Source organism: Lissotriton vulgaris, chromosome 4_1, assembly GCF_964263255.1.
Source record: "Lissotriton vulgaris chromosome 4_1, aLisVul1.2, whole genome shotgun sequence".
NCBI classification, from domain to species: Eukaryota; Metazoa; Chordata; class Amphibia; order Caudata; family Salamandridae; genus Lissotriton; species Lissotriton vulgaris.
In genome coordinates this window covers 352,122,131-352,148,902 of record NC_141691.1, presented here as the reverse complement: position 1 = coordinate 352,148,902, position 26,772 = coordinate 352,122,131, and the positions used below count along the sequence as shown (strand labels likewise).

At 48.2% G+C, this 26,772-nt stretch overlaps 1 protein-coding gene across 1 annotated transcript in view; it reads right to left on the bottom strand.

Annotated features, from left to right (window-relative positions):
* LOC147718741 (sodium- and chloride-dependent neutral and basic amino acid transporter B(0+)-like) overlaps window positions 1-22,080 on the bottom strand; it is a 255,411-nt gene extending 233,331 nt beyond the window's left edge. Inside the window, exon 1 of the mRNA XM_086918728.1 lies at window positions 21,914-22,080. Coding sequence (XP_086774854.1) covers window positions 21,914-21,982 — 69 coding nt within the window. The 5' untranslated portion in view covers window positions 21,983-22,080. The remainder of the gene's footprint in view (window positions 1-21,913) is intronic.
* Between the last annotated feature and the right edge of the window lie 4,692 nt (window positions 22,081-26,772).

The window sequence follows — 26,772 nt, the reverse complement described above, 5'->3', positions numbered from 1 at the left end:
ACAATTTATACAATACATAATCTAAGTAATGAGGATTATTTCTTCATGGATTTAATGCAAACATCTTTGAGCCAATTGAGAGACCTACTATAGGGGTATGCTCTGGAAAATGAACAAAGAAAATTGGAAAAATTAAGCTACAAATAGAATTCTCAGCATGTGTATGTAAATTCTGAGCAAAAATATATTTTTTGCCTGGCTTTATTCTACAGCCCTTGTAAATAGCTTAGTTAGATTTTTTTGAAAGTGCTGAGAGTCCCCTGGATTTCATCATGTTGCGCAAGATGTGTGTGGTCATTCTTTGATATGTCATTTAAATAACCAAGGTAAAAAAACTGTTACAGTGATGAATCACATTGGCAAATCAGAAGACCCATTTATGAGATTGTAGGCAGCCGTTATTGAGATGACACATTGTAATGGCTTGAAATATGTCTTAGAAATTGTCTGCCTATTCTACAAATGAGAGGGAATAATTCCCACAAGGAGAGTGGATAGCCTTATAGTTGCTAAATTGTTGTTGTTGGGGGAATTGATTCCATCATTTGGTCTGCCAACTTCTATTGAGACTGATCGTGGTGCACACTTTGAGAATGAAGTGTTGCAGATAATTTGCACAGCTTATGAGCTCAAACAGCGATTTCATGATAGTTAACAACCACAATCCTCAGGTCGAGTGGAACATACAAATGGCACTCTCACAACAAAATTGGTGAAAGATTGTATTTCAACTGGTCTGAAGTGGACTGATGCGCTTCTTCTTCTTCTGATGACTTTGAGAAGGACTCCTGACAGAAAAACAGGTTTATCTCTGCATGAGATGTATATGGGCCAAGCCACAAGGCATACATGTATACCTTCAGCTGAACTAGTTTAATAACTGGTGACATTGTGCTAGATTATTGCAAAGGTCTGGCTGATGTAGCAATAGAAGACTACAAAGATAAATACACCCTGTCATGGATTGAATGCTAGGGACTGGGTTGTAATTTGTAAGCTTTTTGATAAGGGTTGTCTTAAAGAAAGGAGAAAGAGGCCCTAACAGGTGATTTCCATGGCCAACAATGCTGTCAAATGTGCAGTTGTCCCTCAGTGGATCCAGACTGCTTATTTATTTTATTTATTTTATTTCTTATAAAGCGCTAACAATCATCCAAGAGGGATATCACGGCGCTATGATTGCTAAAGTGCATGTACAGTTGGCATAGGTCGAGTTGGATTAGTCTGGATGGGGGAAGAGGAAAGTTTTTAGCTGTTTCCTAAATGCCAAGTGGCATTCTGTGAGTCGGAGGGCCATAGGCAGTTCGTTCCACTTGATTGCAGCGATGTGGGAGAAGGCTCGCTCACCCATCCTGGCTCTCTTTACCCGAAGGGTTCTTGCACGTGCCGAAAATTGAGAGCGGAGGTTCCTGGTGGGAGCATAGGACCGAATCCTGTTTCTGAGGATGAGAGGGCCTGTCTCCTGCAGTGCTCTATGTGTGATACACATCATTTTAAAAGTTGCTCTTTGCTTCATTGGCAACCAATGGAGATCACGCAGACAGCTCTAGGCCGAGTCAAATTTTCTTTTCATGCAGATAGCCTTGGCCGCTGCGTTCTGCACCATTTGGAGCTTGGTGAAGAGATACTCTGCCATGCCTACGAACAGGGAGTTTCCATAGCCCAGCCTACTCATCAAGAGAGACTGGACTAGGATCTTTCTGCAGTCTAGTGGAATCCAGGGAAAGACTCTTTTGAGCATTTTTAGTATTGCAAAGCCTTTACCGCATATGGCAGCTACATGGGTTTTCATGGATAGGGAGGTGTTGATTGTTATTCCAAGATTCCTTGCTGTTGGTGTCGGAGCAGGTGGAGTGCCCAAGGCTTCTGGCCACCAGCTGTCGTTCCACAGTTGAGTGTGGCCTCCGAACAGCAGTATCTCTGATTTGTCTGCGTTTAGTTTAAGGCAGTGCTTGTGCATCCATTCAGCCAATTCAGAGAGACAGTTTAATAGCCTGTCTTTAGGGTTGTTCTTCTCATCCAAGATTACAGTAAGTTGGGTGTCGTCGGCATAGGAACAGATTTTGATACCCCACTTTCTGCCTATTCCAGCCAGGGAAGACACAAAAACGTTGAACAGAGTTGGGCTTAGCGAGGCCCCCTGTGGGACCCCGTATTTGATGTTCCGGCGGGGAGATGAGAACTTGCCCATGTGCACTGATTGTGATCTATCCTATAGGAAAAACCGCAGTCATCCCAGTGCTCTGTCCCTAATGCCCCTAGATGCTAAGGTTTGCAGGAGCAGATTGTGTGGGATGGTGTCGAATGCCGCCGAGAGATCCAACAGTATCAGGGCCACTGTTTTCCCCTGATCCACATGCATTCTGATGTTATCCAGCACGGCCAGGAATGTTGTTTCCGTGCTGTTGTTGGCCCTAAAACCCGTTTGTGTGATATCCAGCAGGTTGTTAGTTTCGAGAAAACTGGCCAGTTGCCTGTTGACCAGTTTCTCTAGGACTTTCGACAGATAGGGAAGTTGGGATATGGGTCTGTAATTGGCCGGGTTGTTGATATCTAAGCCTGCTTTTTTTAGAAGGGGGGTGACTGTGGCGTTCTTCCAGCTGGATGGGAATTCTGCAGCTTCTAGCGAATGATTCAGCACTTGAGTCACTGCAGGGCAGATTAAAGGGATAAGTTGCCAGAAAATATGATGAGGGCAAGGGTCGAGGGGGGAGCAAGATTTGATTTCAAGCATCACTTTGCCCACTTCCTCTTCAGAGAATGGGCCAAAGCTAGTACAGCAGGCTTGGGAGGTGGATGGCTCGTGTTCCACCGGGCTGCCCAAATTGGGATTGGGAAAAGATGAGTAGATCTTGTCTATTTTTTTGCAAAAGAAGTTATTCATTTTGTCGCAGCCTACTTGTGAGGGAGTCAGATTAGATGAGAGACTGGTAGGACTGCATAGCTCTTTTACTATTTTAAAAAGCTCTTTGGAAGAGTCTTTATTCTCTATAATTCTACGAGAAAAGTAGTCCTTTTTTGCCTTCCTAATGGCTTTAGTGTATTGCGAAAGTTCTTTCTTGTAGACAACCCTCGTCTCTTGAGTTCTTGTTAACCCCCATTTGTGTTCGAGCATTGTACATTTCCTTTTTAGCGACTTCAGTTCTTGCCCGTACCAGTTTTCTGACATGCTCACACAAAAAGAGGGAGAGTAGCTGAAGCAGTGGTAAGATTTATTTTTTATTTTTTACAGAGTTTTATATAGCGCGAACATGACCCGAATCGGGTATCAGAGCGCTTTACATAGCACCAGTTGCGTTACATGAGGACACACATTCATTTTTGTTAGGCACGGGAGATTAAGTGATTTGCCCAGAATCACAGGATGTTTAGCGTCATTACCGAGACTCGAACCCAGTTTCTCAGGTCCGAGGTCGAGCACCCTAGCCGTTAGATGAACGATCAAGTTACACAGTCTGCTCAAATTCAAACTGGAGTTCGTAGCATGAATCCAGGGAGGGGGGGGGAGATTTTTCTGGAAGTGGTGAAGATAAAGTGCACAAGCAAATATTTCAGGTGAGCAAGTCAAGTCAAGTCAGAGAATTTACATAGCGCACTACATACCCAGAGGGTCTCAAGGCGCTTAGGGAGGGGAGGACGCTTACTTGTCAAATATCCACGTTTTAAGTTGCTTTCTAAAAGCTAGGTGGTTCTGGGTAAGGCGAAGGTAGGTGGGGAGTGAGTTCCATGTTTTAGCTGCTAGGTATGAGAAGGATCTGCCTCCCATGGTGGTCTTGTTGATGCGGGGAACAGTGGCGAGGGCTTGGCTGGAAGAACGTAGTTGGCGGGAGGGGGTGTAGAAGGACAGTCGTGAGTTGAGGCATTCTGGTCCGATGTCGTAGAGTGATTTGTGTGCGTGGGTTAGCAGTCGGAAAGTGATCCTCTTATTGACGGGTAGCCAGTGGAGGTCTTTCAGGTGGCCAGAGATGTGTTCGTTACGTGGGATGTCTAATATGATCCTGGCTGAGGCGTTTTGGATTCGTTGGAGTTTCTTCTGGAGTTTAGCGGTAGTACCTGCGTAGAGGGTGTTTCCGTAGTCCAGTCGGCTCGTGACCAGAGCATGGGTGACTGTTTTTCTGGTTTCGGTGGGGATCCAGCGGAATGTTTTTTTGAGCATGCAAAGAATGTTGAAGCAGGATGAGGATACGGCGTTGACTTGTCTGTTCATTGAGAGTGAAGAGTCCAGGATAACGCCTAGGTTCCGTGCGTGGTCTGTCGGGATGGGTGCTTTTCCAAGGGCTTCCGGCCACCAAGAGTCGTCCCATGCAGAGGGGGATGTACCTAAGATGAGGACTTCTGTTTTATCTGAGTTCAGTTTCAGACGGCTTTGTTTCATCCATTCGGCAACTTCTTTCATTCCTTCGTGTAGGTTTGATTTGGCGGTGCTGGGGTCATTGGTGAGAGAAAGGATCAGTTGAGTGTCATCCGCGTAGGAGATGATGTTGAGGTTGTGTTGGCGAGCGATGGCCGCAAGGGGGCTCATGTATACGTTGAAGAGGGTGGGACTGAGTGAGGATCCTTGTGGTACGCCACCGATGACTTCTGTGGCTTCGGATTTGAATGGTGGAAGGCGGATTCTCTGAGTTCTTCCGGTGAGGAACGAGGTGATCCATTCAAGTGCTTTTCCTTGTATTCCGATGTTTCTGAGGCGTTGTAAAAGGGTACTGTGGCAGACTGTGTCGAAGGCTGCAGAGAGGTCGAGGAGGATGAGGGCGACTGTGTCTCCATTGTCCAGTAGAGTTCGAATGTCATCTGTTGCTGCGATGAGGGCGGTCTCAGTGCTGTGTTTTGCTCGGAAGCCAGATTGTGAGGAGTCGAGGGATTTGTTGGCTTCGAGGAAGGCGGCGAGTTGGTTGTTGACAGCTTTCTCGATGACTTTGGCTGGGAAAGGAAGGAGCGATATGGGGCGGTAATTTTTGAGTTCGGTGGGGTCCGCTGTGGGTTTTTTCAGAAGGGCGGTGAGTTCAGCGTGTTTCCAGCTTTCCTGGAAGGTGGCGGAGTTGAAGGAGCAGTTGATGACGTCTCGGAGGTGCGGTGCTATGACTGAGTCTGCTTTGTTGAAGATGTGGTGAGGACATGGGTCTGTGGGGGATCCTGAGTGGATGGAGTTCATCAGGCGGATGGTGTCCTCAGTGGAGATTGGGTTCCAGTCGTTAAGAGCGTTCAAGGGGGGAGAATGTTCAGCATATGGTTGGGTGGGTTGGTCTTCGGGTTGGTTGTCGAAGCTGTTGTGGATGCCTGCAATTTTGTTGTGGAAGAATAAAGCCAGGGAGTCGCAGAGGGCTTGAGAAGGGGTGATGTCGTTGGAGTTGGCCGAGGGGTTGGTAAATTCCTTGACGATGTTGAAAAGTTCCTTGCTGTTGTGGGCGTTGTTATCTAGTCGATCCTTGAATGCTGTTTTCTTGGCCTTTCGGATTAGTTGGTGGTGTGTGCGGGTGGCGTTTTTGAAGGCGTCCTTGGTGCTGGTGGATGGGTCTTTTTTCCAGGCCTTTTCAAGGGAGCGGCAGAGTTTCTTGGACTTCTTAAGATCATCGTTGAACCATGAGGCCTTCTTGCTGCTAGGTTTGCGTTGACGTTTTTTCAGTGGTGCTAGGATGTCGGCGGTGTTGGATAACCATAGGGTGAAGTTGGCGGCGGCTTGGTCTGGGTTAGAAGAGTGGGCTGGGGTGTTTAGAAGGAGCGATGAGGAGATCTGGTCGATGGTGATTTTGTTCCAGTTTCTTTGCAGAGTTGGTTGGAGGTGGTTGGTGGGTTTCGGCTTGTTGTATGTGAAGTGAACGCAGCTGTGGTCAGTCCAGAGGAGATACGTAGTGTGGCTGAAGGAGACATGATTGCTGGAGGTGAAGATGGGGTCGAGTGTGTGACCTGCGATGTGGGTGGGGGAAGTGACCAGTTGTTTAAGTCCGAGGTTGGCGAGGTTGTCCAAGAGGGTGGTGGTGTTGCGGTCGTTGTTCTTTTCAAGGTGAAAGTTGAGGTCTCCCAGAAGGATGTAATCTTTGGAGGGGAGCGCGTGTGGAGTGATGAAGTCCGTGATGTCTTCACTGAATTTTGCGCGGGGTCCTGGTGGCCTGTAAAGGAGGGTGCCTCTGAGTGTGGTCTTGGGGTCGGTGTGGATCTGGAAGTGAAGGTGTTCAGAGTTGGCGAGGTTGACGTCAGAGCTGGTTGAGATGTGGATTGATTTTTTATGGACGATAGCGATTCCTCCTCCTGTGTGGCCGGTGCGGTCCTTGCATGTGATCTTATAGTCTTCAGGGATGGCAATGGTGATGTCTGGGGCGGAGGAAGCGTTCATCCATGTTTCTGTTAGGAAGGCGATGTCTGGAGAGATGGTGTCTAGTAGATTCCATAGTTCAATGGCGTGTCTGTGGACCGATCGAGTGTTGAGAAGGATGCATTGTAGGTGGTTGGGGTCGGGAATCTGTGGTGTGGTTGTAGCGGAGATGTTGTCGGTGCCGATGAATTTGCAGGAGTAGCAAGAGAAAGGTCCATGGGTGTGTCCAGGAGCAGCTTGGATGCAGTTGGGGGCGCGACCGGGATTAAGGGCTAGGAGGGTGGCGGCATCGTAGGTAATGCGGGAGGGCTGGGCAGCGTGAGGGGCAGGGGGTCTGGCGCTGGGAGCGGTCCAGGCGCAGACGGGCGTAGACGGGCTTACCTTTGGCGCACCTTCGGCGCGGATTGGGCGCGGTCACTGCGCGTGAACGCTGCGCGCGGGAGCGACTGTCATATATGGATAGTGGAGGGGGGAGGGGCGAGGGCGGCTCAGCTGGGAGGCGTGGCGGGCTCAAGGGAACAACAACAAAATCAAAATGGAGGGGAGGGCAGAGCAGGGTGCCGGGGGATAACACACGAGGTCAATATCAGAATGCGCAGGTAAATATTAGAGCGAGCAGGCAAGCAGCCAGTAAAGCAGTGACCAGGCGATGAAAAACGCTAATGAGTCCTGGCGCTGTTGAAATACATAAATAAACACTGAAACGCTATAGAATACTTGCGCTATTGAAATAAATGAGTAAACAACACTGAAACGCTATAGAGTCCTGGCGCTGTTTAAATAAATGAGCAACACTTCGTAAAAAGCAGCTTAACAGTACGATACCGCCTTTCAGCAAGCAGACAGGGGAGCGACCACTCAAGGCAGGAGCGAGGAGTGGATCACGTCGTTGTGAGGTCAGAGGGCGCTCTATATTGGTAGTGGGAGGGCGGCTCAGCTGGGAGGCATGGCGGGCTCAAGGGAACAACAACAACAACAAAATCAAAATGGAGGGGAGGGCAGAGCAGGGCGCCGGGGGATAACACACGAGGTCAATATCAGAATGCGCAGGTAAATATTAGAGCGAGCAAGCAAGCAGCCAGTAAAGCAGTGACCAGGCGATGAAAAACGCTAATGAGTCCTGGCGCTGTTGAAATAGATAAATAAACACTGAATCGCTATAGAATACTTGCGCTATTGAAATAAATGAGTAAACAACACTGAAACGCTATAGAGTCCTGGCGCTGTTTAAATAAATGAGCAACACTTCGTAAAAAGCAGCTTAACAGTACGATACCGCCTTTCAGCAAGCAGACAGGGGAGCGACCACTCAAGGCAGGAGCGAGGAGTGGATCACGTCGTTGTGAGGTCAGAGGGCGCTCTATATTGGTAGTGGGAGGGTGGCTCAGCTGGGAGGCGTGGCGGGCTCAAGGGAACAACAACAACAACAAAATCAAAATGGAGGGGAGGGCAGAGCAGGGCGCCGGGGGATAACACACGAGGTCAATATCAGAATGCGCAGGTAAATATTAGAGCGAGCAAGCAAGCAGCCAGTAAAGCAGTGACCAGGCGATGAAAAACGCTAATGAGTCCTGGCGCTGTTGAAATAGATAAATAAACACTGAAACGCTATAGAATACTTGCGCTATTGAAATAAATGAGTAAACAACACTGAAACGCTATAGAGTCCTGGCGCTGTTTAAATAAATGAGCAACACTTCGTAAAAAGCAGCTTAACAGTACGATATCGCCTTTCAGCAAGCAGACAGGGGAGCGACCACTCAAGGCAGGAGTTCTGATGAAGAACCATAAACACCTGAAGTCCAGTTACACAGAGTGATCAGAATGAAGAGCTGTCGCAGTCCAAAAAAACAAATCATGAGTGGCAGCAGGAAGAAGTAACCTCTGATCAAAGTTGCCCCAAGTTAAAATTGAGAATTAAAGTGGCAAAGACCCCTTTCGAAATAAAGAAATTCACTGTGGATGAATTAGGCAGAGACAAGACTGATCAAAGGCCAAGTTCAGGCAGAGTTAAGGATTGGGCTCAAGTCAAAGTCTTGGCGAGAGGATGTGGTGCAGCAACCAGAGCTGTTAACTCGGGAGCTGGGGTTCCAGATTTGAGTCTCGGTGTTGATGCAACATCCTGCGATTCTGGGCAAATCACTTAACCTCCCCATGCCCATGGACAGCACCTGGATACCCTCACTGGTGATAAACCTCCCTATATAAATCTACAAACTTAACAAAGAGAAAGACATTTGTTAAAAGAGAAAAGATTGAGACATTCCAAGGAAGAAAACTTGCAAATGAAAGCACTGTGAGCCAGAAAGAGGTTTAGAGAGACAGATGAATTTTTAGTTGAATTCAGAAGCAGGTGGGAGTGAATTATCAATATCTAAATGATCAACCAGAAGGAGAGTTTCAAATTGAAAATATGCCTCACTTGAGTGGGTGCATTTAGCCACAGTATCAGAAAAAGAAGTAGTAGATGGAGTTGAGGGTGTTACTCTTTGGTGAACAAGTCAGATATAAGTTTGAGAGTGACTCAGAGACTGAGACTGAGGAAGAACCACCTAAAAATAGAGATTTTGAATAACAGTGATTTTAGATCTGATAAAAGACACTGACTGAAACAGAAATAATTATTTAAAAAACTGAATTAAGATGCTGAGTTTACTCGATGAGCATTTGGAATGGAATGGAATGGAATGGAATGAGAATTTGTAAAGCGCGTTGGCTACCCAGGAGCATCCCAGTGCTGTGAAAAGGTTGAGTTGAGCCAGAGGGCTGGAATGAGTGGAGCTAAGTGAAGAATTAGACCGAGGTTTTTGAAAAGGACTTCAAAGATAATACTGATGTTTGCAGCAAATTTTGTTTTTGATTATTGTTATAATAAATTAAGAAAAAGTACAAAATATTGTTTTAAAGCATGTTTTGTTGATTTTTAATTTTTTTAACGAAATGGATTTTTGAATCAATGGAAGATTAGAAGCAACAGATGCTGTAAATTGGTAACGATGATGCTGTTGATTACAACACTATTAGCATTAGTTGGTCTGTTGGTGTGCATTCGGATTACTGTTGGATATGTCTCAGATAATATAAATAACAATGTTAAAGTTGGAACTAATCAAGATGAATTTAAATAAAAGATGCCAGTACATGAAAGGCTTTTAGTGAGTGTTTTTTCTAAATGTTTAGGGAATATGTTCAAATAATGTTGATTAGTAGGTGCCACCCCATATCAGACCAAGCCAAATGAAAATCAATCTTGACCCTGTTACTTATGGGAACAGTCCAGGCCAAACTGCCAAGCCAGGTCTTCATTGGACCGGAAAAATTTATCCTTGGAACGGTTTCGGGATAACACCCCTCATCAGCCAGGGTAGCTTGAATCCAGTGCAGAGCGAGCAAGGGGCTCATGTCTGAGCATGCCCTGCCAACTTAGGGTGAACTAAGCAAACACGAGGAGATGATGGATGGGGCCCTGAAACTTTTCAGACACTCCCCCCCAGTCACAGATCTGGGTTGAATTCATCATCGTTCTTTAGCTCACTCGCCACCCCAGTTCAGACCCAGCCATCTTCAAATCAGTCTTGGCCCTGTTACTCATGGGAACAGTCCAGCCCGAACTGCCAAACCAGTCAGCCATGATGATGAGGGGTGTTAAGACTGATTTGCACATAGCTGGGTCTGAACTGGGCTGGCAAAGTGAGCTAAAGAACAATGATGCATTCAACCCAGATCTAATAGTGATTGGGATTGAGTGTCTGAAAAGTTTCAGCGCTCCATCCAATATCTCCTTGTGTTTGCTTTGTTCACCCTAAGTTGGCATGGGAATAACCAGAAGTGGGTCCCATTCTCACTTTGCTACTGCATTCAAGTTAGCCTGGCTGATGAGGAGTGTTACCCTGAAACCGGTCCCAGGTTGCTTGTTTCCGGTCCAAGAAAGACGAGCATTGGAAGTTGGGCTGGACAGTTCCCATGAGGAATAGGGTCAAGACTGATTTGAATATAACTGGGTCCGAATTGGGGTGACGAAGTGAGCTAAAGATCGATGATAGATTCAACCCAGATCTAATAGTGACTGGAGGTGAGTGTCTGAAAAGTTTCAGCACCCTGCCCATCATTTCCTTGGATTTGCTTTGTTTGCCCTGAGTTGGCAGGCTATGTCCAAACATGGGTCCCTTCCTCACTTTGCCACTGAATTCAAGCTAGCCTGACTGATGAGTGGTGTTACCCAGAAACCGGTCCCAGGATGCTTGTTTCCGGTCCAGGGAAGACCTGGCTTGGCAGTTTGGGCTGGACTGTTCCCTTGAGGAACAGGGTCAAGACTGATTTGTATATGGCTGGGTCCGGACTGTGGTGTTGAAGTGAGCTAAAGAACGAAGATGGATTCAACGCAGATCTAACACTGAATGGGGGTGAATGAAAAGTTTCAGCGCTCTTTCCATCATCTCATTGTGTTTGCTTAGTTAAAGAAATTTTTTCTCGCGTCTAAACTTTGGGTGACAAATTATTTGTGCAAATTAGTGATGTTACTGATGCATATGGTTGTAACCGATGAACTAATGAAGACCCATTTGAAACAACGATTATATTGGTTATAAGTGTGAATAATAATATAATATGATATAGTTTTGTCACATTTTGGTGTGAGACTCCAGTTTATCAGAGTGGATGAAGCTTTTAACGTTATGTTCAACTTGCGCCTGCTCATTCCCCTTCCCAATAAAAGACCCGGTGCAAGTCTTCTTTCCTCACAGTTTCCGTGGAGCACAGAGTGCTGTGACATAAATATTGATTTCCTTTTACCTTAAGAAATGGGTTAGTGCTAACAGTTTTATTTTTGCCAATGCGACCTAACCATCATTATGTCATTCTGAACCAGTTTTGCTAATTGGTTCAGCATAAAATGTATTTTAAAACCCCTAATCAGAAGAGATTAACTTTTTAAATAGTGATATTTGTTCGGATTTGTGATGAGGTGTTCCGTGTCCGAGCCTTCATGGCAATTTTCCATCACCTATTAAATTAAAAATTGTGCAATACATTTTAAAAACGCCCTTTCAATGTAGAACTCCGTCACTGATCTGATTCAGTTCCAATTTGAATGTTACTCTGCTAAATCAGGATGTTTAGTGTTAGGAAGGGGAGTGTTACTACTAGATTGACAAGAAGAACGGAGCCCGGTCGTCTGAGGTAATAATCGTGGTGCATACATTATTGGGGTTGGGCTCCCACAGGGTATAAACAATTAATGTCATCAGCTGTTCATTAATCTCTGTGGTCGCCTGCGGGCTCAGTATCAGGGGACTGTGTGCAGCTCCCTTCACAATGCTGCCCACGTGTTGTGATGCGCCTGTTTACGTTTCTGGAGCTGCTTCACGCTACATTGCATAGAGCTGCCCTTCAAAACACTACCAAGCAAATGTGCTGGAGGGACCATCAAGGGAGCATTTACTGCCCCTGGCTACGGTACGGTACTGAGCGCATCCAATGCTACGGTCTCCACATCTTGCCACAGCAATGCTTAGTGCTATCTATCCTATATTAAGTGGCAACACTCATGTCGCCACGACCAGCCAGGCGTTAATCACACCTGTGGCTGACGAGATACCGTATTACTCGTAGCACAGCATCTGCCAGGATTTCGAACGGCGCAAAGCATATTGTTTTTTTTCTCCAGTTTTTTTAAACTGCTTTTGTCCGTATGCAGTACAGATCCAATTATGCCGCACCTTTCAGGACAGGTTACTGAACCAGTTTCCTTCCACATGCTGCTGCCAGCCAATGTATATTGCAGCACCGATCGCATTCACTCCTTAATACAAAACCTGTCACGTTTATTATTTCCGAGAACACGATTACATGCTGCTCCTACTCCCAAGAAAGGGTGCAGCACTGAGCACCCGTCTGCTGGTTAAATGCACAGAAGTAAGCATAGACAGGATAGCGCACAGAACGAGCACACCCGCCTCCGGCAGTGGCAAGGCGCACCCGTGAGGCACTCACAGCTGACAGAATCGGACACGGGACCAGGTACCCACTTTTCTCCATTCTAAGGTATAGTCTAGTGCACATTCACTGCTGCCAGGGAAAATATACATACAGCTGCCAATTCCAACAGAAAAGGAGAACAGAACTGACCCTTCCTGCAGCCAGTATAGGGTACAGAACCAAACCCTCGCACGGTTAATCTATACTAATATAATAAAGAGAGAGCCCAAACCTTTGAGTCGGGTAATCTCAGGAACCACAGCACCAATCACAACACCCAATAGAGCATTGGAAAGGGCAGTTGCAGCAGAAGGACATAGGCTATGCAGACGCCCACCATATACATTTGAAAGGTAAAAGAACCGTGCCAGCAAAGTAGTCCCTTGTGGGCGTGTCTGCGTGGTGCTGTGGGCGTGTGCTGGGGGTGTGACAAACGCTGGGGGCGTGTGGTACGTTCCGCCCTTCATGCCATGTCTCATATCGTGTGCTGTGGGCGTGTGCTGGGGGCGTGGGCGAGTGCGGGCCGCGAGCATTGGGCCCAATATTTCATTGTTTTTTCTTCCCAGGTTCTGTACATTCCAGCTCCGGGTGTCCACCCTGCTCCCTTTAAATACCCCTGCACCCCATAGTCATAACCCACCCTTACTCCTCAAAATACCCCAACACCCTTAAACACTAACCCATCTTAACCCTATAAATATACCCTGTACCCCAAAACCCAAACCCATCACTAAACACTAAAAATACTCCTGTACCCCAAAACCCAAACCTAGCCCTACACCCTATAAATACCCCTGTACCTCAAAACCCAAACCTACCCCTGAACCCTAAAAATACCCCTGTACCCCAAAATCCAAACCTAGCCCTGAACCCTAAAAATACCCCTGTACCCCAAAACCCAAACTTACCCCTGTACCCTAAAAATAACCATGTACCCGAAAACCCAAACCTAGCCCTGAACCCTTAATATACCCATATACCCCAAAACCCAAACCTACCCCTGAACCCTAAAAATACCCCTATACCCCAAAACCCAAACCTATCCCTAAACCCTAAAACTACCTCTGTACCCCATGACCCAAAACTATATCTGAACCCTTAAAATACCCAAACACCCCAAAACATATACCTCAGTACCCCAAAACATATACCGCTATACCCATACTTACCTTATCCAAACATTTTTAAAAAAACATGCTTTTACCATTCATGCATTTGCAATGAATTTCGTTGTAAATGTATGCGTGGTAAAAGCATATAAAATGTAATGCCATGCATTATAATGGCATTGCGGAGTCATGGTACTTTCGTAATGAAAGTATGCGGAAAAAAAGTTGCGGAATAATGGGTGTTTACCCTCCCCCTCCATTGGTGGCACGGCGGCCCACATCTCCAGCAACATACTCATATTTTTTCACCACCGATTTGAAAAATGCACAGGTCTCTCTCATTGATGCCCAGCACAGACATACACTTTTAGCCACACCTCCCGCCACAAGTTCTAGAATTGCAAACTTTAGAGCTGGGGAGCTACGTTCGAATCTCGGCATCAGCTCAACATCCTGTGATTCCAGGCAAATCGCTTTGTCTCCCCGTGCCTACCACAAATTAATGTGTTCTTCTGTAATGTAAATTATGCTCATGCCATGTTGTCGAGTTCGCGCTATATAATATTGCAAGGAAATATAAAGTAGGGAAACTCGAGTTCACACACTACTGAACGCGCACTCTTAAGTGCATCAGCAGTGCACTGTGAATCGGAGCGTTTCACAGGCCTGTCACAGATAAGAAATAATATCAAAATCGAAATCCTACAAAACAATATACTACTGGCCGGCAGCAATTCATACCCGGACAACGTCGGACGGGTTGCTAGTAGTATGGATATGGACAGTGGGGCAAGGAACACCTAGACTGTAAAGAACCACTGGCAAAGCCAATAGATGGGGGCCTTGACTACCGACATTTTGACTTTGCCAATGCTTCTTTTATGAAAAAAAAATTCCTATGGAGGCACACACTGTATTAAAGCAAACATTGTCTTCTCGGGTCCCGTCCAGCAGCATTTTGCTGCAACAGAGATAGGCAGCACTCCGTATGTAAATGGCACAATTATTTTTTAAATATCGCTTATTTTATATCAGAATACAGAATATATAAAAATGGTTGACGTGTTCCTGCTTTAGTCTGGCACTAGACTATAGCTATATATATATATACATGCACACCAATGTAAAGTACATGCATACATTGCACCAGTAGTCCTGCCTCTGGAAATGAGTAATCGTTGGGCAGATGAGCACATTGTGCAAGAGCAAAATACCATCACGGACGATCATGTGAACCAATGGATGACGTAGGCTGACCGCTGCCGCGTGCTGTGTGCTAGGGTGGGCGAAAGTAAATTGCGAGAGATGCTACAGCAAATCAGTTAATGAAGAGGCGGGCTGAAAGACCCTGTAAATATGTATTGTTTAAAAAAACACAAAGTATTGTCTAGCGCCAGAGCTAAAAATGGAAGAAAGTAGACCAGGTTTGCTTTCAGAATGAGGTACAGCATTGAGTACAGCTAGGGCTGCCAGCACCCGTCCCAGAACCAAGCACCCTGCTGCTGCTAGTATGGGGCATCGATAGGCCTGCCAGCGCCGGCCCAGAACCAGCACCCTGTTGCTGCTGCTAGTATGAGGTATCGATAGGGCTGCCAGCACCCGGCCCAGAACCAAGCACCCTGCTGCTGCCAGTTTGAGGCAATGATAGGGCTGCCAGCACCCGGCCCAGAACCAAGCACCCTGCTGCTGCTAGTATGGGGCATCGATAGAGCTGTCAGCACCGGCCCAGAACCAAGCACCCTGCTGCTGCCAGTATGAGGCATCGATAGGCCTGCCAGCGCCGGCCCAGAACCAGCACCCTGTTGCTGCTGCTAGTATGAGGCAATGATAGGGCTGCCAGCACCCGGCCCAGAACCAAGCACCCTGCTGCTGCTAGTATGCGGCATCGATAGGGCTGCCAGCACTGGCCCAGAACCAAGCACCCTGCTGCTGCTAGTATGAGGCATCGATAGGACTGCCAGCACCCGACCCAGAACCAAGCATGCTGCTGCTGCTAGTATGGGGCATCGATAGGGCTGCCAGCACTGGCCCAGAACCAAGCACCCTGCTGCTGCCAGTTTGAGGCAACGATAGGGCTGCCAGCACCTGGCCCAGAACTAAGCACCCTGCTGCTGCTAGCACGGGGCATCGATAGGACTGCAATCACTGGCCCAGAACCAAGCACCCTGCTGCTGCTAGTATGAGGCATCGATAGGACTGCCAGCACCCGACCCAGAACCAAGCATGCTGCTGCTGCTAGTATGGGGCATCGATAGGGCTGCCAGCACTGGCCCAGAACCAAGCACCCTGCTGCTGCCAGTTTGAGGTAATGATAGGGCTGCCAGCACCGGCCCAGAACCAAGCACCCTGCTGCTGCTAGTATGGGGCATCAATAGGGCCGCCAGCACCCGGCCCAGAACCAAGCATGCTGCTGCTGATGGTATGGGGCATCGATAGGGCTGCCAGCACCCGCCCCAGAACCAAACATACTACTGCTGCTGGTATGGGGCAACGATAGGACTGCCAGCACCCGACCCAGAACCAAGCATGCTGCTGCTGCTAGTATGGGGCATCGATAGGGCTGCAAGCACTGGCCCAGGACCAAGCACCCTGCTGCTGCCAGTTTGAGGCAACGATAGGGCTGCCAGCACCTGGCCCAGAACCAAGCACCCTGCTGCTGCTAGCATGGAGCATCGATAGGGCTGCCAGCGCCGGCCCAGAACCAAGCACCCTGCTGCTGCCAGTATGAGGCATCGATAGGACTGCCAGCACTGGCCCAGAACCAAGCATGCTGCTGCTGCTAGTATGGGGCATCAAGAGGGCTGCCAGCACCCGGCCCAGAACCAACCATGCTGCTGCTGCCAGTATGGCGCATCGATAGGGCTGCCAGCGCCGGCCCAGAACCAAGCACCCGGCTGCTGCCAGTATGAGGCATCGATAGGACTGCCTGCACCCGACCCAGAACCAAGCATGCTGCTACTGCTAGTATGGGGCATTGATAGGGCTGCCAGCACCCGCCCCAGAACCAAACATGCTACTGCTGCTGGTATGGGGCATCGATAGGGCTGCCAGCACCGGCCCAGAACCAAGCACCCTGCTGCTGCTAGTATGGGGCATCGATAGGACTGCCAGCACTGGCCCAGAACCAAGCACCTTGCTGCTGCAAGTATGGGGCAACGATAGGGCTGCCAGCACCTGGCCTAGAACCAAGCACCCTGCTGCTGCCAGTATGAGGCATCGGTAGGACGGTTAGCACCGGACCCAGAACCAAGCATGCTGCTGCTGCTAGTATGGGGCATCGATAGGGCTGCCAGCACCCGGCCCAGAACCAAGCATGCTGCTGCTGCTAGTATGGGGCAACGATAGGACTGCCAGCACCCGGCCGAGAACCTAGCACCCTGCTGCTGCTAGTATGAGGCATCGATAGGACTGCCAGTACCTGACCCAGAACCAAGCACCCTGCTGCTGCTAGTATGAGGCAACGATAGGGCTGCCAGCGCCGGCCCAGAACCAAGCACCCTGCTGCTGCTAGTATGGGGCAACGTGAGGGCTGCCAGCACCTGGCCCAGAACCAAGCACCCTGCTACTGCCAGTGTGAGGCATCGATAGGACTGCCAGCACCCGACCCAGAACCAAGCATGCTGCTGCTAGTATGGGGCATCGATAGGGCTGCCAGCACCCGGCCCAGAACCAAACATGCTGCTGGTATGGGGCATCGGCAGAGCTGCCAGCGCCGGCCCAGAACCAAGCACTCTGCTGCTGCTAGTATGGAGCATCGATAGGACTGCCAGCACTGGCCCAGAATCAAGCACCTTGCTGCTGCAAGTATGGGACATCAATAGGGCTGCCAGCACGGGCCCAGAGCCAAGCACCCTGCTACTGCCAGTTTGAGGCAACCATAGGGCTGCCAGCACCTGGCCCAGAACCAAGCACCCTGCTGCTGCCAGTATGAGGCATCGGTAGGACGGCCAGCACCCGACCCAGAACCAAGCATGCTGCTGCTGCTAGTATCGGGCATCGATAGGGCTGCCAGCACCCGGCCCAGAACCAAGCATGCTGCTGCTGCTAGTATGGGGCAAAGATAGGACTGCCAGCACCCGGCCGAGAACCTAGCACCCTGCTGCTGCTAGTATGAGGCATCGATAGGACTGCCAGTACCTGGCCCAGAACCAAGCACCCTGCTGCTGCTAGTATGAGGCAACGATAGGGCTGCCAGCGCCGGCCCAGGACCAAGCACCCTGCTGCTGCTAGTATGGGGCAAAGTGAGGGCTGCCAGCACCCGACCCAGAACCAAGCATGCTGCTGCTGCTACTATGGGGCATCGATAGGGATGCCAACACCCGGCCCAGAACCAGCACCCTGCTGCTTCTGCTAGTATGGGGCAACGATAGGACTGCCAGCACCCGGCCCAGAACCAGCACCCTGCTGCTGCTAGTATGAGGCATCGATAGGGCTGCCAGCACCCGACCCAGAACCAAGCATGCTGCTGCTGCTAGTATGGGGCATCGATAGGGATGCCAGCACCTGGCCAAGAACCAAGCACCCTGCTGCTGCTAGTATGAGCCAACGATAGGGCTGCCAGCACTGGCCCAGAACCAAGCACCCTGCTGCTGCTAGTATGAGGCATCGATAGGGCTGCCAGCACCCGGCCCAGAACCAAGCACCCTGCTGCTGCTACCATGAGGCATTGATAGGGCTGCCAGCACCTGGCCCAGAACCGAACACCCTGCTGCTGCTAGTATGGGGCATCGACCCTTCACACTGCCGCAGGTGTTGTTACAGCAACACATCAGGTACACGTTGCTGCAAAGAGACGGTCCAGAACCCATGCTGCTAGTGGAGCGGGCATGGTAGAGCACCCCGGCTGCTAACAAGGTTGAGGTCAGAACTGAGACACCCCCCTCCAGACCAGAGCAGGCCAGCCGCTACCTGTGACTCACAGGCTGTGAGGCATTCCCCGCTGTATATACTTGATATGCCTGGTGGGCGGAGTCAGAGCGCCACGCGCGCGTTCTATCAGGACAGGATGAAGCATCAAACCTACCTGCTGCCAGGGCGGTGCACTGCGCCTACGCATTTGCTACCAATGTACTTTACAGAACAAGTCGTGGTGTTCTCTAAAAGCTTTAATTGCAGCAGCACATTAAAAATCAAGCCATAGGCACCCTGGGAGTAGTCCAACGGGGCCTGTTATTATCAGAAACATGTTTAATATTCATGAACGGTGACCTGAATCAAGAAACAGACGGTCCTGTCCTCGAGCCCTTTTGGAGCGCCTGCATACCTCAAGGACAGTGGCATTGGAAGAGTTCACAATAAAATCCTTTCACAAAAACATGCATAGATCACAAACACAAAGCCGCTTCAAGTGGAGAAATGAGCCTAGCACGGTTTTGCAGCCTCGTTGTCACTGTCAAGAGCTTTAGCTACCGACAGCACCGAGAGCAATAATGCTGTACTTCAAACTTCTATGTGCCTTACAGTGGGGTCCATGTTTACTCCTGGTTAATTGACGTCCTTCTCTATTACACTTATCTGCTCCTGTTCCGACTGCTGTCTTCTCTGTGCTCGTGCTTGTCCTGCCTCTCGAGCATTTAGGTTTTGACTCTCGGTTTAAACCGGTGAGTGTACCCTTCCGCTGCTGATGGGAGTGGACTATTTTTCCATTTTTCAAACATCGACAGTGTTGCTAGTATTTTCCATGTAAGTGTGTGCCCTGATCCTTTCTCTCCCACGACCCCCACCTGAGCCCCGCCAGATTGAGTGCACATCAGTGCTCTTCTTTCCCCCTCCCCCTTCCCCACTCACCCTTTTGTCTCAGTCTTCCCACCCTTCTCACACCGAATACTGAGGTAGAGTGGTATCGTAGTCTCTCTCTCTCTCTCTCTCTTCCTTATCTCTCTTCTCTCTCCCATTCGTCAAGCTCCCTCCCTGACCCTCTCTCACCGTCTGTCACTCTCCTTCACTCCCTTTGTCTTGCTCCCTCCCTGACCCTCTCTCGCCGTCTGTCACTCTCCTTCTCTCGCATTTGTCCCGCTCCCTCTATGACACACACTCGCCGTCTGTCACTCTCGTGTCACTCCTCACTATTGGTCCTGTCAATGCTGGATGCCTCTAGAATTGCTCCAGCATTGGCAAAGCCAACAGTGCCATGCAGCTCTATTATTAGTGTTTTTTTTACTTCCAAGATGGCCTCCATATTGTGAGATGCAATGTGGCATGACACAATGAAGCATAATGCGACACAGGTGTGCATTTTATGCTTCCGAAAGGCCCACTATATTGTGTAACGTAATGCGGTGTGACGGAACCTGGTCATTATGTTGGAAGTATGAAAAATACACTTCCAACTAGCAACTATTTTACTAACAACCTCTTTGTGAGATAAAGACAGGTCTCTCAATATTCGTGTAAGGTGTCTGTAACGCTGTGTTGCCCTGACAGCACCCGTTGCAGCCGTCCACACCACCATGCATGGTTACCAGGGTATTTAATACCCCCAGCTGTCCTCCCAAGTCCCCGTGAGGTGCTTCTGTGGGACACGTGGCTTTGATAGGTGCAGGGTTGTAGCAGGCGTGCAGCCCACCACCAGGGATTACACCAGCCGTTAATGCCCTGCTTTCATGTTACTGCCCTTGCCCCCAGGTTACTTATTTCTATTGGACATTATTGAATAATGCATGTTGTGCTGAGCACGAAGACGAACAATGTGCTAAAGAAGGCATTTACATGATTAGGAACGGGAGGAAAATAACCAGAGCATTGAGATAATTATAGAGCCAGCTATATCTAAGGAACCGTGTAACCGCCCTGTGCTTGAACCAGCCTAGGGGGTAAATCAAACAGAAGTTTATGTTTTCAGAAGGCTCGGAAGTCACAAGGAACGTTTCACGCTTGTGGAACAGAAACCCTTTCAGCATCAGATCGAAGCTTACAGCAATACATTATTTAATTCTGATGTAGTATCAGTCTCCGACGGCATGTGCAACGTTCTTAATACTACCGTGATATGACAAATACCTTTTGATTTTCTAATATATAGTGCTAGGAGGTTCCATAAGCACTACTTCACAAACTGGTTTGTTTTGAAAAGTTGTCAATTACACCTTCGGCCAAGGTGCTGCGCGCTCTGATTGAGTAATGCAATCCACACTATGCTGACTCCACACACATTGTGTAACACTGCTAACAATAGGGTGCTTCAGGGATTACGTTACCCAAGTGTGAGTCACAGCAGGGATCTGCTGCAACCCCCAGTTCACCAGTCACTAGTGGTGCCTACTGGATTCAGTCGATGAACTCCGGGCGGTTTTCAGACGTTGCTTAAAGCTCAGGTGATTCTATTTGCCTCTTGGGACTGGTTATTAGTATCCAGTGGTGTCGATCAGTTTCATTGGCTATTTCTTTTTAATTGGTAGAACTTGTTTTTAGTTACTCTTGAGCCACATAGACCAGTGCCTTGGAACACACTCCTCCCACTTGAATCCCGTAGAAACCATTTACAACTGGCCAGCTGGTAATTGCTCGATGTTTTCGGCGGTGTTTTTTCTGTTAATAACTCCCCATGGCTTTGCTGTTTGGTGGTTAAAATGCGAGCAGCCCCCCCAAACTTCAGCACGTTAGGCCATTAAACCCATTATTAGAGACATGATTCTACTTATCACAGTGACTAGTTATCAATAAAGCAAACAAAATACGAACGCGCTTTCAAAAGACAAATCCCAACATTAAGCGCGGTTTTCTTGAAATGCTTGTTATTGTATGAATATATAGAGCCCTCGTATTACTTCCCCCTCCCATCCCTTGCAGGACTAGGCCTGGCTCCATCATCGGACTGTATCTACGTCAGCTTCGACAGTAGTGCCTAGTGAGAGAACACCCCGATCCCAGCGCTGCTTGCTCCCCCCGCTCCCCGGGCCTTGCTACGCTTTTCCGTCCTCTAGGCCTAGGGGGACCTTTGCGCTTTAAAGCAACATTCAGCTTCCATAGAAGCCGATGCGAGCTATAAACATAAAAGAGGGCATGTGGTTGTAAATAAAGAACTGCTGCATTCTGAGTAGATGAACAGTGGACTGTTGGGAGCTGTCCAGCGCACTACTTTAACTACGCGCAGCCAGTTGGGTGCACCTCCCTCAGCTTGGCCGAGTTAGCGCGCCGCCCTCGGGGTCCACACTGCCCCCGCGGGGTGAATGAGGCAACCCTGTGTGGCATTAACTCATGCAATGAGAGGTTGGAAGACACTAGTACAGTGAACAGACTGTGCTAGAGCCCTGTCTGATCAGCACTGATTCTTCTCGTAAATCACATTTCCACCCTGACAGAATATTACATAAAAGGGCATTCTAAGTATATATTGTATATGTGCTTCCATATGTATTTATTTTTTAAAGTGGTAAAATTAGAATGTAATTATTTTGATTTATTTTCATAAAACTTACAAATCAAGTTGCAAGTGTGGAAACTAGACTCAAGGCTGCCTTCAGCAGAAACGTTTGCTTTCCATTAACTTCAATGAACACGTTTAAACGGCACATACCTTGTCTCGCGTGTTTTCCTTTCGACAGCACCTGCCGCATCCAGGCAGAGACAGGTTCCTCCAGCCCATTCTCGAGAAGGGAACAGCCTCAATGCGAGCTGCGGTGTTTGCAGGAACCTTTTGACGGAGACTGTTCCTCCTGGCGACGACACGGCTGAAAGAGGTCTAAGAAGGAAGCCAGTCCCTTTTATTCCTGCCAGACGTCTAATGATGGGCCGAACAAACTCTAATAATAGGTTGCACAATCAACCGAACCCCATTGTTTGGGAAATAATGAGGAGACAGTGAAGGAATCACACTTGGGCAGTAGAAAGGTGTTGCCACTTCACTGCTATTCTCCCAGGTGTGCAGTGAGGTTTAAAGCTGGCTCTGCAAACATTCCCGAGCATTGTTTTAGGAGCAGTGATGCTGCAACACCTTTCCAGCAGGGTGCTGCCGTCACTAAAGGTACAGGGGATGTGATCATGCTGACACCTGCTTAGGCGTGAGTGCCCCAAAGCGGCAGTGCCGAGTCCATGGGTAGGGTTTGAACCTCATTTTCAACAAGCATTTACAATGCAACGGTTTCGCCTTTGGAAAAGTTAGAGCTATTGGCATTGTAAATGACAAAATGTGTATTTATTTGTTGGTTTTGAAAACAGATAAATAAATGGCATTGTCATTTACATTGCCAATAGCTTAATCTCTCGCAAATGTGAGACCTATTGTACCCTACGGACGAGCTCAGCAGACTCTGCACTCTCTATTCTGCACTCTCTACTCTGCACTCTCTACTCTGCACTCACACTCTGCACTCACACTCTGCACTCACTACTTTGCACCGTCCTGAATTTGGACCCATGCCAGTGGGTCACCCTAAGTGTAACATCTGAAAAGTGCTACTAAATGTCTAGGCTGCGGTATGCAATTCTTGTGGGAAAGGAGTGTCACTTTCACACGTGCGGGGCTCAAACTACCGATTTTGTTTGAAGCATAGGTCAGCCATGCCTGGGATAAAATTGATGGGATGTCCTGGGACAGAAAAGGGAGATGCGAGATTCAATGAGACCTTTAAACCCATCAGCAGTAGATACGGTTATGGAAGGTGTGTGTATCCCGGAGGGGTGTGTCTATAAGCAGTAGTGCAGCTCGAATTCCAAGGCCCTGGTGTGAGCAAGGACAATGGTGCATTGGAAGGACGCTTTCATCGTATTATCCAGCAATTATCAGAGTTCAGTGGCCCCCTCGGGGTTCTGGTGCTACTGCACCTGCTGCACCAATGGCAGGAAGTCATGGGGTTTGAATTGCTGTAGGATCCCAGTGCTAAAGTATAAGCTTCACATAAAGGGCGGTAAAGACATGGGGCCACCTGTCTGCGGCAGTGGTGTAACAATTTGTAACTAAATGCAACAAAATGACCCCTGAGCAGCACACTTAGGTCTCGTAGTGTGGGACGGGGCAAAGGGGCAGCTGGACATGCAACAGGCAAGCGGGCCCGACAGAGTAACCTTCTTGGTCTTGCAACATGTATCCCAGGTGCCTGACACTGCCCCGGCCACCACGGCCTGTCTCAGACTACCCAGGCGTTCCCCTGAATTCCGTTTTACCTGTGGGCCCCAGAACACACAGAGGGCTTTCGAGCCTACAGACCCAGTGGCTTCATCCCAAACACTGATTGGCTGGCTGAAACAACAGGAGCCGGTAATCTATGCAGCTCCACCCTCTTCTGTATGTAGCAATAGGTAGGGCATATAGCTGAGCCCGAGGCGCATAGATTCGAGTTTAGTCACATGAGGCACTTCTAAATAATTCACTCTGGCGCTGCTGTTGTTTGTCCCGTTCAGCTCGTCAGATTGTGTTGCGTGCAGTGCGTCCCTCCCCTCCGTCTCACCCTGCTACTCCTGCTCATTGTGTTCCCGCTCAGTAAGTGCCTGCACAATGGGGGGTCGTGGCAGGAGGCGCGGTGCCCTGAGATCCCGGATGATCATCGGCTGCCTGCATTGTTCTCAGCCACTCTGGCCGCAGTGCCTAACCTCTCCATTCTCTGTTGATAGGGACTAAGGTAATACTTCTCCTTCTTATTTCCCTATGGTGTCACACTATAAATGTACAGAAATACCATGTTCAAAATACTTTGCTGTAAGAAGCCTATTGCGCTTTATTGGATACAATAATTTACACCTTTTTAATTGTAGTAAAGTAAAACATTTCTACAAAAGTACGTTGTTTTTATTTCCAAACCTCATAGCACAGACTACGAGCCAGTACTTTAAAAGCTGCAAGTTCCATGCTCTAATTCAAGCCGAAAAGAGAACGACATTTACTGACACCCTCGGGGCCACGCACAGGAAGAAGTCATTCCGGCATCTCCTTCCTGTGGTCTCAGGCCATGAAAAACAGCAGTGCTCAAACACTAGGTGTTCGGCAGCAGTCTAACTGTACGTATAGGTGACCGTATCGGACTCACTCCTAGTATGTATCGCTCGGAGGAGCCTCACAGGGGAAACATAACCTTAAAGGGTGATTGTCCGACTTTCTTAATCCCGATTTAGCCTAAAGAGCGTAAATAGCACAATATAACTGACGAGTGGCTATCACGTTTTAGCTGGGCAACAGAAGTCTCGATGGGCTCTCCAATTTTCTTTTTCCTGCAGAACTAGAACTTCGATTATTTAATCGCAGGGGTGCAAAGATGTAGGTAACCACATGTCATGAGTTGTAACCATGTGGTTAACAAAAGGTTAAAAAGGATGAAACAAAAGCGGCCTCACGTAGCACTACGTTATTGCACAGTATTATAAACAAGCATTTACAAGTGGGGCCGGTACGTGTTGGAAAATTTAAAAACTTACCTCCGGGAGTCGACTCGGAGTAGGGAGCGGGTCGGGTCTGCGTCCTCACAGGGAGCCGTCCGGCTGGTGTGACGAAGGATGCCGAAGAAAGAAAAAAAACACCGCCCACTGCTGCATGACCTGGGCAAAAAGAGAAAAATTCGACGGAACACCCACTAATAGCCTCGGCCAATGACGGACGCCTCTCTCTTCCAATGGCTAAACTCCATTTATGGAGCTAGCCAATGGAAGAGAGAGGCGGGAATAAGCCACATGTTGGTAAACAAAGGTTTTCGCCTGCGTGAACGCTGCTGCGCAGCGGATCGCCAGGCGAAACCTAAAAATGCACGTCTGATCGTGGCTGGGCAGTGTAATATACTCTAGTGTTTGTAAGTCAGAACGGGAGCCGCGATGTACCCTGTCGCTGAGTAGAAAAAATACGCACCTGCCTGTTCTACCAAAATACGTCGATTTTTGGTTTTATCATTGCATTAATTTTAAATATTAGTGAGACGATAACAATAAAGAAATAAAAAATAGCAATTTTAGCCTTGCAAGTGTTTTGGTTGGTTTTGAATCTAACTAAATCTTCTTTGTCATATGTTCAGTATGATTCTTGGACATTTGAAAATACTTATGTTTAGGCTTTTTTATACATGTTTAATTACCTCTGGGTTAAAAAGTCAGGTGCTGTACTCTCCTTTCACATTCACTAGTCTCTGCAGCTTGTGAGAGGAAAATTAAAGATAGTGCTACACCAGGGGTACTTAACTTCTTGGCTTGTGTGGACCACCAATGAGTCATTACTGGAAACCAGGACCCCTGACCAAAGCAATGTCTATGAGTTGAGCCTCAGAACTCCACGCAAAAATACAAAAACAAGTATATATCAAAAAGGCTCAAATATTAAAATATTTTGTGTAATAAAAAAAAAAAGGTCAGAAGTCCTCACATTTTCATTTGTGCTCCCTTATTTATTTATTTTTATTTATTTTAAAGGTTTTATATAGCGCTTGCTAGACCTGGAGGTATCAGAGCGCTTTACATGAGTATCAGATCGTAGTTACAGGTTACGTCGTTACAAAGGTTACACAGTTATTAGAGCTTGGCAATATAGTTACTTGTAAGGTCAAGATGAACAATAAGCACAAATACGAAAGGGGAAAAGCAGGCAGGGGGAAAGATTCAGGGGAGGGGGAAGGAGCTGGGGAACTAGACAGGTAATGATGGCAGGAAAGAGGAGGGGAGGGTGAAGGACACTGCATGGAAAGAGGAGGGGAAGGGCAACGGGGATCACAAACCGGTAGACGAGTCAAAGCAACGTCCAAAGTCTAGTAAGCTGTGATCCAAGGGGAAGTGGTATCACTTCCCTATCTCAGTTGCGGGAGGCTACCTTTACACAGTGGAGTCTCTCAGAGGGATCTCTGAGACTCGAGGGCCTACATACTGGATCTTTCCCCAAAAAGGGGAGAGGGCATTCTTTGGCAAGGGGTGCCATACCATACCTCAGCAGTGGTTGGCTCCCTTGGCGCAGTGGACTCTCTCAGCGGGTACCCTGAGACTCCATAGTATAAATATTGGATCTTTCCCCAACAAGGGGAGAAGGAGTGCTTAGTCAAAGGGCACAAAGGACAACGGGCTGGCAGACTAGCAGGCAAGGTGAGGGATTTAGGGGAGAGAGGATAGGAGCTAGGAGCTAAGGAGGTAGACAAAGAGAGAAAGAGTACTAAATGGGAACAAATTTAATTAATGAGTTATTATATAGCGCTGGCTAGACCCGATGGAATCAGAGCGCTTTACATGAGGGACAATAATATTACAAATTACATCAGTTAAAAGTTACATAAGTATCAACAAAAGCATTTAAAGAACATAGGGGAACAAGGTGAATGGAGCAGGAGGGGTAAGGGGATAGGGGATAGGGGTAGGAGAAAGACAGGACGTAGAGACAAGGGGAAAATAGTTACAAAAGATACAAGAAAAAACTTTCTAGGAGCATAGAAGAAAAGGAAAATGGGGTGAGGAATGGAAAGGGGGTGGGGGCAAAAG